The sequence below is a fragment of the Alosa alosa genome, chromosome 16, assembly GCF_017589495.1.
Source record: "Alosa alosa isolate M-15738 ecotype Scorff River chromosome 16, AALO_Geno_1.1, whole genome shotgun sequence".
Lineage (NCBI taxonomy): Eukaryota > Metazoa > Chordata > Actinopteri > Clupeiformes > Clupeidae > Alosa > Alosa alosa.
In genome coordinates, this window is record NC_063204.1 from 13,440,126 (window position 1) to 13,451,924 (window position 11,799).

Below are 11,799 nucleotides of genomic sequence, written 5' to 3' on the forward strand. Positions count from 1 at the left end.
TCAAATCATGTCCATATGTGCTGACCAACATAACAGGATGATTCACTGAGATGGGCTATTACTGTGAGATGGGCCGGGTTGGACATTAATGTGGTCCTCACATCCCCTCTGGGTCTGCCCATGGCGACACACAGCAGCAGCAGTGTGCATCAGCACAGAGTTTGTGATGACAGGCCTGTTTGTGATACGTCTCTCTCTCTCTCTCTCTCTCTCTCTCATATCAGAGAGTATATGTGTGCTATATATGCTGGAATGACAGAGGGACTCTGGACCAGAGGGGTGGAGCCTTCACAATTAATGATGCTACTGCACCATTGCTAATGTGTGGTTTGGTTTCAATGTTTTTAATACACCATAAAGCAGAACACAAGTGATGTTGATGACAGACTTCATCACTCTGTCCACAGTATAATGGAAGAACAAACACTCATTTCAATCATGTCCTGTGACCGTCAGATTCTCCCTCAGTGATTCTAAGCACGGTAAAATAAACTTGTTCATCATCTTCTCATTTCACAACAATCACTGCTGCTGACACAGACAGACACACACACACACACACACACACACACAAAACAACTGGTCCTTTAATTAGATTAGGATCCGTTTCATTACCAGGCTACCACTCAGATCACTGGGCAGTACTGGCCACTGCCTTTCCTTTCCCTGTGTGTCCCTCCACTGCTAATAATGTGCATTATTTACGCATGTAAACACACACACACAATCAGGACAGGCAGGGCAGAGAGTGCTAGGGACCTTTAACACACAAGTTCATCGGAGCGTAGCATGGCGTGGCGTGGTGTTGTCACAGCTGTAGCCGGCCAGCCAGACTGACGCACAGGGGTCTCAGCTTACGTCCAGAGAACACAGAACAACCCACCCCCACCCCCACGCTGGCCAATCCATCTCCACGTATCCCCTCTCCTGCCAATAACCCAAGGACCATGCTGAGGGAGCACGAACACACAGAGAGAGAGAGAGAGAGAGAGAGAGAGAGAGAGAGAGAGAGAGAGAGAGAGAGAGAGAGAGAGAGAGAGAGAGAGAGAGAGAGAGACACACATAGACAGACACACACACCCCCACACACTTGCTTCTCGGAAGAACATGTGAGCTGGGCCCTGTTCCAGCATGGTGCATTAAGTTCGTATGAAAATGGACCTGAGGCCCCGGCCGTGGCGCAACTGGCTGGGGCACCTGCAGCGTACACCGGCGACCTGGGTTCGATTCCCGCCCTGTGGTCCTTTCCGGATCCCACCCCGATTCTCTCTCCCACTCCCGGTCATTCTCCACTATCCTATCTGATTGAAGGCATAAAAGGCCAAAAAAAAAAGGGAAAAAAAAAGAAAATGGAGCTGAGAGCAGAGGAAATGTGATGACCGGCCCCCGCTGCCGGCCGGCCACGTCACATCATGTCACGTCGCCTCCAGGAGTGCTGGCCTGCCGTCTGACCGGCTCAGAACAGACAAAACAAACATCCAGCTTCCGCTCTGCTTTCTGAATACATTTTCTGTCTATTGTCAGTGTGCAAGAGAAAGTTTAGCGTATTAACAATGTAAATATCAGCCTTTAAATATCAGTCTTAATTAAGGCCATGATGAGAAGAGGACTGTCCAGGACTGTCATGCTTAAATAATGAAGACCAATAAGGACCTATATGTCATATAAATGCCGGGGGGGGTGACCCTCATACGAGAGCTGGGGGTTCTTTCCACTCTGTCTCTCTAATGAGGCTTTGTCAGTCTGGGAACCTAATTAAATGACAAAGCCTGATTGTTTTTAGCCAGAAGAGACACATTCCACTGTGCTCAAAACTCTCAATCCATCCAACTATAGCTGATTTCAACACACATCCCTGTCGGCAACACCCACAACTCCAGCAGAGTCCAACACAAGCACAAGCAGGACCCCACCCACTGACTAACCCCCAACCGCGCACACTGGAGCGAGACAGCTCTCGCTCACTGTGAGCGACTCGAGACAGCGAGCACAACGAGTGAGACAGTCCGAGTGACACCCCACGGCACCCTCAGAACCAGGCCTGACGCTGCCTCTAATTAGAAAGACTGGACCCTCAAGAGGGACAGGGAAAAGAACAAAGAAAAAGGAGAGAGAGAGAGAGAGAGAGAGAGAGAGAGAGAGAGAGTCCTTCTGTGCTCTGTTGGCTGGTTCTGTCTCATTTCTGCTCTGTTCGCCATGCGTCTGAAGAGCCCTGACAGACTTCTCAGCCTCTCAGCTCGCCTTGGCAGCAGCTGGACTTGGCCAGAGTCGAGCGGGTGAGCGCGCTTGCTTCAGTATTCACAGCACAGCAGAAAACAAGCCGCTCCTAAAGGAGGACACTGTCACACTGTTCTCAACCACCGCGAAGAGTTGTGCACACACACACACACACACACACTATACACGCACACACACACACACACAGGCAAGGTTTCATAATGCCCCTATTGAGCAAAAACCTTTGCCATAAATGGCTGACTTACCAAGCCCACGGCACTCAGTGATCTAATTCATAAGGTGTGAAGCTTAAATTGTGAAATAAGTTTATGTAGGGGCCTGCTTGTCATCTCTCTGCATAATTAGTGACCCAAACAGGCCAAAGAGAGAATGGAAACAGGGTAAGGGGTTGGCCATCCCCTGAGCTCTGCTGATTTACTGTGTCTAAAAAAAGCCTTTCCCAAGCATTCCACCGCTGCCTTAAAGAGAAGGGCATGTCATCCACGCTCTCTCACACACAGAGAACGCCACACACACACACATAAACACATAAGCCACGGTTCTGTTTAGCCTAACTCTCACTCAAGTTCAATGATAGATACTGTAGCCACTACAATGCAATGCAATGCAATGCAATGCATATATGCTATAGCCTAGGCCCATCTTGTCTTGTCTGTCCTTTTGACTGAATCACTTAAAGTGACCTTGAGTTAGGGGTAGGATCTGTCTGCATAACATCCTGTCATCCTTATTCAGGACAGTTTGTGTTTGTGTGTGTGTGTGTGTGTGTGTGTGTGTTGGTTGCTGAGACCCCGAGGAACTTCACGTGTCCAGCCGTCAATGTTGCAAAGTGAGCCAGCACATACAGAGATTGCGCTGTCAGTGTAAACCAATCTGCTGTAGCAGGCATGAAGCCATGTATCCGTGGCACAGGGGACACAAAAGTCATATTGTGACCCAAAAAGCATAGCTGTAGTCTGCACATAATCTGCACAATAGCCTGAAAACTTTATAATCTCCCCTCCTGACACCAAAGGGATAACGCTTCCCCTTTAGAACTTTGAAAACATCGGATAGGCTAACAAACACTCTAAAGCCGCAGCATCAGTCTGTCACTCATGACCTGTGATTGTAACGCGAGTCGCATTTCCATAGGAATAATGCGCAAACAAAATTAAGAAAAAGAAATGTCACATAACAGGTTAGTTTACAATATTGAACCCGTGGGGTTTAAATAGCTATTAATTATATCACTTTTTATCGCGACTTCATGCCACAAAACATGATCTCCTCTATATTGTCAATTAGCTAGTAGCCTATTTCAAATCTATTTTAGTGCCAAGTGCCAATCAAACTAATTGCCTCTAAAATCGTACTCACTGCCACCACCAACACCACCACGGGGCAGCTGAATGAATGTAGCTAAAACCAAGCTAGCTCGCTAATGTAAGCACCACAAGGCAGCAAATATTGAAACAGAAACGATACATTCAGACGATATCTTACATTCAGCATGATATCTACGTTCATCTGCATTCACCTGACACATACATTAGAAAGCAAATGGATATGAGACAGCGGTACTTACTGAAAGCGAAGCAGAGGAGAAGAAACACACTGTGCGGTGTTAACGCCATCTTGGAGCTGCTGGTTATGAAGTGGTCCAGCAGACAGGAGAGCCGCTGGATGCTGCCCGCTCACAGGTTTCCATAGCTACAAGGACAATTTAGCGGAAAAAAGGTGCCATCTAAACCGGAAATGTATTGCAATGCGATGGCAAAGATGTTTGAACCTCTGTTCTTCTTTTTTTTTGCCATCACTAGAACGCTGTTCGAGGTCTGTAATTGCACTTGACAGTATTGTTTGAGGTTAATTTTATTCATATATCGATCACCTCGATGTTGTACTGTCAATATGAAAGAAGAGGCTTTTATTGTGTAATCAGTTGGCCTATGTGAAAAAAAAACTCCGTGTGCAAACATTGGCAGTTCTGAAGGGAATGATCTATATCCAGATATCAATCTGTTACGGAATCCAGTGTTGGAATCTAATGCAAATGCATAGTGGGTCTATGGGGGGTCTCATTCGACTGCCAGCCACTAGGTGGCAGTGTTTGCTCACGATCAAGGCACTATTTACAGGTATGACATCATCCAATTTGAGCATTTGGAAAACTTGAGATCATCCAATTTGGGCATTTGCAAAAACCTGAGGTTTCTCGCTAACGCATCCTGCCAGTTGTGATAACTGTGTGTGTGTGTGTGTGTGTGTCTGTGTGTGTGTGTCACATGTGTGATCATGACTGTGTTTGACATTCTGTTTTTTTTTTTTTTTTTTTTTTTTGCAAGGCTGTAAAATGTAGGCACAGTGTTCAGTCTCAGTGCAACTTCTTATATAATTTCCTTCTGTCTGCAGTTCAGAGAAGAAATGAACGGTATAGGCTAGAGGGAATAGATTGATTTGCCTTTGGTGAGACTTTACAGTATGAATGCAGCATCTGCTATTTCCTGATTATACATTACATTACATTACATTACATTACATTACATTTGGCTGACGCTTTTTAACCAAAGCGACTAACAACATGGTAAACAGTAAGTTCTCAACAATTCTCACAATTTTAGGACAGTTTAAAAGAACATTAGAGTACAGTAAGAATAAGTGCGTCGGTGAGTGCTGTTTTTAACAGTTACTTGTCAGTTTAAAACGGCTGGTGAGTGCTAGGATCAGTAAGACTTGTTGTAAGTGTTGCTATGAGAGTAGATGTAGATTATAATGGGGTTTCACTGAAGGGCACCACTGTGGTGCTCTTCCTCGCTATGATTTTCTTTAATCCCCCATGTGTGAGGACAAACTCAATGAATGGGTAGTTGGTTAGACTATATTATTACACAGAGTTGTGCTTTATTATATAGAAACATCATGATTGGATTCAAAGCTGGAGTGTCCTGGGGGTAAAGGAAGGGCATTTTGAACCACTTTGTTTGTGATTACAATAATTTATTGTGTGTTTTTGAATGCCAACCAGTGCACCAGAGTAATGAGGACAAAATAACAGACGGAACAACCCCATATCTGACCCCAAGCACTCCTGTAAACAGACCTCTCACACACAGGTCACACTATTTGAATGGCCCTCCATGAAGTGATCCTATTGCTGGCATGCTATACACTCGAATAACAGCAGTTCATTGGTTTGATTCCCACCGTGCTGGAACACTGATTGAGCTGATTACACTGATGAAGTAGTGCTGTATACCTGGCATGCTCTGTTTAGATAAAAGCAGCGGGTGAAGGAATGAATAGAAATGGTCCCCTGTGCTGAGACGGACTCCGTCTGTGAGAAATGCCAGAGTCTGACGCTGCTCCTGGCCCGGCTCAGTTAGTGTGTGAGACGTGGACTTGATGAGAAAGAACACTTGTGAAATATACTCTAGCTCTGAAGCATGCAGAAAGCCTCTCTCAGCCATGTGAACAAAATCAATTCATGTCTCCCAGAAAATGCAGTCAAAAATGACCAGAAAGTAATCAAACACTTATTTGATCTTTTTTTATTTTTCATTCTTGGACTATCAGGGAGATTTAGTCCAGATTGGCAAAGACTATCCCTTATTTTGTGAGATTTTCCTCACAGGGTCTTTTTTCCCTTGAAGGGCATTCTTCCAGGCCCAGTTTCCTAATTGAATTGCTGGGAGCGACGGAAGAGCTGACCTGGCAGTATTTTCATTGTGAAGGCTCAGAATTAGCATCCCTTCGCTTGAAACCCGCTCTCCACACTCATGCAATATAAATAAACGTGATAGGGTCCGATCAAGTACTTCTCTGATCTGCCTGCATGACCTGTGATGAGTTTGTTATCATTTTAACACTAAATATTTTAGTGTTTATGCATTGGTTGTTTGTATGGTTATGGTTATGGTTATGGATTTGGCAGACGCCTTTGTCCAAAGCGACACACAAATACAAAACAACATAATATTTAAAATTGCACAGGGAACAGATTAGAATGTTGGTAAAATATAATAAAGAGAATAGTAATAATAAACAACAATATCAGGGGTAAAGAGTGCAGTAGAAGAGGGGTTTAGTAGATTAAGTGGCAAGGTGTAGATGGATGCAACAGCCTAATGAAAATAAAACAATATTATACAAACCATAACACATAAGTGCTTAAACAACTAAGTACATGTTGAACAGGAATGTCTTTAGACCCCTCTTAAACAACCCAAAACTACCACAGGAACGGAGAGCCACCAACATGGAACCACTCATTCCACCAACATGGAACCACTGAGGAATAGAGTCTTGAATTAGGCCTAGTTTTTTTGACTGGTCGACATAACAGACGCTCATCCGAAGATCGCAGTGGGCGGTTGGGGATGTAAGGCTTGATTACTGAATTAAAATAACTAGATGTACCGCATAGCGGTACAAAATATGACCGCCGCTCAGTCCTGTACATCCGTTCCGCGAAAATAAATCACACTTCAATTTGTCTCCATATTTTACTCCATCCCCCACTCTTGAAACTTTTGTGTATGCTTGTTTGGCATGCCTGAGTGTGTGTATTATTGATAGCTGCACAGAAAGTAGCCTACTGGTGCTGAAAAGGTGAATAGATTGTAGAATAGCCAAAGAAGATGTAGCATTGTTATAAAACCTTTAAAATCTCTAAACAATCACAAGTAGGGCAGTTAATCACAGTTCATCCATTGCAACTGGATTGATGAAAGGTCACTTACACCTGTAGGCTACATTGTATTTGGGAAAAGCAAAAGGTATCAGCATAATGTTATTTATTTATTTTAGTTATTTTTTTTGTAAAACATCTCTGTCAGTTCCATGCCGTTTTCAACAGCTATCAAAAACAAAGGTCATTTTTGGATGGATGGATTTTTGTGAATGTTTCTTCTTCTACATAAGATTTTAGTCATCTTTAGTTCATGTAATACTTTTATTGTCAATGCACAAATTAAGTAACAGTAGTCTGAAACGTTATTGTTAATGCACAAATTAAGTAACAGTAGCCTAGTCTGAAACGAAATGCTGTTTTACATCTAATCAGTGGTGCAAATAACTGACATGTCCAAATGGGCCTTGATGAAATGCGCCGCTAGACTGTTCATACATTTTTAACGGGCCAAAGTTGAAGAGCTTTTGTCCGTTATTGTTCGTGGGGTAAATATAGGCTGATTCATGTTCCCTTGCATTGTGTAACTGAGGTCCATGGCTAGTCTGGCTTTCATCAGACCAAGCTCAATCTTTTAAGAAATCAAAAATAAATAGGCGGGCAGATCAGGCTGGGTTCACCCAGCCTAGTCCATAGGCACCCGATATTGTTTAATTTTCCCGATTGAGATATACACGCTCTGGCTATTCTAAATGCTAAAATGCATCAGGGAGTTCAGGGAGTTATGACAAAACGGTAACTAACAAACTAGATCCTAATAGAAAGCTGTTAGCTTCCTAAGCTACAGGTAGGATTATAAGGTAGGCCTATTTACAACATAAATTGTCAATAGGCTATGCTGGCGACACTAATAAAATCTCCTTTGAAAACCAATGGCTTACGCCTTTACAGTATCAAGCGGACTTAAACTGCCATATCGCGGGCGAAAAATTTTAATAACATTCAAGCAGCTCCATGAGTCAAGGAAAGCGCCAAATGAAGTAGCCACTTCTAGATGGGACCCACTACACAGTAGCTTAAGGTGTGTTGCTAAAGCAGCCATAATGAAATGAAGGTGTCATTGTTTGATACTTCACACACACGTTTTTAATTTCACAGACTACAACTACCAAGCTGTAATCAAAGCACATCGATTCCCCTCTCACACCCTGCACGCACTTAAAACAAAATAAACAGGCGCCTCAGTCTCAATGCATGTATAGGCAAAACTGTATCAGACCGGTGTAACGTTGGTAAATCTTCCATTGCACAGAATGATTTTGTAGCACGTGCAATAAATGACAGTCGAAAAGATACAAACAGTGCTGCTATCAATTTGTTTGGTATAACCGCATTTATAGTTTTCTACAAATGCAATCAATCAAATGCCTCCATCACTCAACTAACGCTTAAGGGTAACATTACCTAGGTCCTTATTGATATTACAAGATTAACGCATTCTGCAGTAAAACCAAGCATGTCCGATAGACATCCTCAGATTTATTTCAACTTCAAGAAAAATGGGAATTACACTTCATGTGAACATAGTCCTATCCTTATTAGATGTCCGCTGAGGTAAATTACAGTCCTTGTAGGAAGCGTCCCATTGTTTTTCCAACCCACTTTTAACTTCCAACAAAATTACGTCTCACTGCAACGATGCGCCATCTAGTGGACAAACGACTACTTATCGCCAATACTGAAAATGCAGCCATGATGATGATGATGAATATTTATTTTGGCTTTCTTTTAATCCTACTGAATTTGTAATTATGTATCGGCCGCTCTAATACCGATGGTATGTGGGTGCCTGTGTGTGTGCATGTGTATATGTGTGCACCGCCATTTACAGGCCAATGAGTGTACAGTCACTAAATGTACACATAACCTAATTTTTAGACCCCCATGGATGAAATTCTACGAAACTTGGTATACCCCAGAGAATGCCAGGTCAATCATACACATAAAATTTGGTGCAGTTCTGAACATCTTAACTGAAGATAGGGGCAATTAAAGCAGAATAATATTGCATTTTCATTTTTTACCGGGGTGCAAATCACAAATGAGTGATTATGAGCCAGGTTGATGTGGGCCCTGAGACCAACATACCATAAAAGATTCTTCATCCTCAGTGCCACGGTTCAGGTAGTTATTTAGGAAAAACTGTTTGTTTTTGCAGTTCGGGGCCCAGCCAGGGGAGGGGGGCTGGTGGTGGTACCCGGGGGACGAAATGACATTTTTCCCGTAAAAGTCTAGTGGGGCTACATACCCACCAAATTTCATGTACCCCGGTGGTTCGGTGTCCCGGTATCAATGACCAAAAATTCAGGGAGTAGATGACGGTAAAAAAAAATTTGAATTATGTGCATGTGTGCGTGTACAAATTTATGTTTATGTGTGTGGGTGTGTGTGTGTGTGCGGTTGTACACAGAAAGTAGCCTACTGGTGCTGAAAAGGTGAATAGATTGTAGAATAGCCAAAGAAGATGTAGCATTGTTATAAAACCTTTAAAATCTCTAAACAATCACAAGTAGGGCAGTTAATCACAGTTCATCCATTGCAACTGGATTGATGAAAGGTCACTTACACCTGTAGGCTACATTGTATTTGGGAAAAGCAAAAAGGTATCAGCATAATGTTATTTATTTATTTTAGTTATTTTTTTTTGTGTAAAACATCTCTGTCAGTTCCATGCCGTTTTCAACAGCTATCAAAACAAAGGTCATTTTTGGATGGATGGATTTTTGTGAATGTTTCTTCTTCTACATAAGATTTTTGAGTCATCTTTAGTTCATGTAATACTTTATTGTCAATGCACAAATTAAGTAACAGTAGTCTGAAAAAACGTTATTGTTAATGCACAAATTAAGTAACAGTAGCCTAGTCTGAAGCGAAATGCTGTTTTACATCTAATCAGTGGTGCAAATAACTGACATGTCCAAATGGGCCTTGATGAAATGCGTCTAGCTAGACTGTTCATACACATTTTAGCGGGCCAAAGTTGAAGAGCTTTTGTCGTTATTGTTAGTGCAAATATAGGCTGATTCATGTTCCCTTGCATTGTGTAACTGAGGTCCATGGCTAGTCTGGCTTTCATCAGACCAAGCTCAATCTTTTAAGAAATCAAAAATAAATAGCGGGCAGATCAGGCTGGGTTCACCCAGCCTAGTCCATAGGCACCCGATATTGTTTAATTTTCGATTGAGATATACACGCTCTGGCTATTCTAAATGCTAAAATGCATCAGGGAGTTCAGGAGTTATGACAAAAACGGTAACTAACAAACTAGATCCTAATAGAAAGCTGTTAGCTTCCTAAGCTACAGGTAGGATTATAAGGTAGGCCTATTTACAACATAAATTGTCAATAGGCTATGCTGGCGACACTAATAAAATCTCCTTTGAAACCAATGGCTTCACGCCTTACAGTATCAAAGCGGACTTAAACTGCCATATCGTGGCGAAAAATTTTAATAACATTCAAGCAGCTCCATGAGTCAAGGAAAAGCTTGAATGAAGTAGCCACTTCTAGATGGGACCCACTACACAGTAGCTTAAGGTGTGTTGCTAAAGCAGCCATAATGAAATGAAGGTGTCATTGTTTGGATACTTCACACACACGTGCTTTTTAATTTCACAGACTACAACTACCAAGCTGTAATCAAAGCACATCGATTCCCCTCTCACACCTGCGCACTTAAAACAAAATAAACAGGCGTCTCAGTCTCTCCCGCATGTATAGGCAAAACTGTATCAGACCCGTTATAGCGTTGGTAAATCTTCCATTGCACAGAATGATTTTTGTAGCACGTGCAATAAATGACAGTCGAAAAGATACAAACAGTGCTGCTATCAATTTGCTTGGTATAACCGCATTTATAGTTTTCTACAAATGCAATCAATCAAATGCCTCCATCACTCAACTAAGCTAAGGGTAACATTACCTAGGTCCTTATTGATATTACAAGATTAACGTACCTGCAGTAAAACCAAGCATGTCCGATAAACATCCTCAGATTTATTTCAACTTCAAGAAGAAATGGGAATTACACTTCATGTGAACATAGTCCTATCCTTATTAGATGTCCGCTGAGGTAAATTACAGTCCTTGTAGGAGGCGTCCATTGTTTTTTCAACCCACTTTTAACTTCCAACAAAATTACGTCTCCTGCAGCGATCGCCATCTAGTGGACAAAGCGACTACTTATAAGCCAATACTGAAAATGCAGCCATGATGATGATGATGAATATTTATTTTGGCTTTCTTTTAATCCTACTGAATTTGTAATTATGTATCGGCCGTTCTAATACCCGATAGTATGTGGGTGCCTGTGTGTGTGCATGTGTATATGTGTGCACCGCCATTTACAGAGCCAATGAGTGTACAGTCACTAAATGTACACATAACCTAATTTTTAGACCCCCATGGATGAAATTCTCTGAAACTTGGCATACCCCAGAGAATGCCAGGTCAATCATACACATAAAATTTGGTGCAGTTCTGAACATCTTAACTGAAGATAGGGGCAATTAAAGCAGAATAATATTGCATTTTCATTTTTACCGGGGGTGCAAATCACAAATGAGTGATTATGAGCCAGGTTGATGTGGGCCCTTGAGACCAACATACCATAAAAGATTCTTCATCCTCAGTGCCACGGTTCAGGTAGTTATTTAGGAAAAACTGTTTGTTTTTGCAGTTCGGGGCCCAGCCAGGGGGCTGGTGGTGGTACCGAGGGGACAAATGACATTTTTTCGTAAAAGTCTAGTGGGGCTACATACCCACCAAATTTCATGTACCCGGTGGTTCCGTGTCCGGGTATCAATGACCAAAATTCAGGGAGTAGATGGCCGGTAAAATTCTTGAATTATGTGCATGTGTGCGTGTACAAATTTATGTTTATGTGTGTGGGT

General features: G+C 42.3%; 1 protein-coding gene across 3 annotated transcripts in view; it reads right to left on the reverse strand.

The window, feature by feature from the left end:
* The window catches only part of jam3a (junctional adhesion molecule 3a), an 11,912-nt gene extending 7,939 nt beyond the window's left edge, over positions 1 to 3,973 (reverse strand). The window contains exon 1 of one of the 3 annotated variants that reach the window (XM_048265641.1): positions 3,806 to 3,973. In XM_048265641.1, coding sequence (XP_048121598.1) covers positions 3,806 to 3,854 — 49 coding nt within the window. In that variant the 5' untranslated portion in view covers positions 3,855 to 3,973. The remainder of the gene's footprint in view (positions 1 to 3,805) is intronic. The other 2 variants (XM_048265639.1, XM_048265640.1) reach the window with 2 other exon arrangements.
* Positions 3,974 to 11,799: the final 7,826 nt, after the last annotated feature.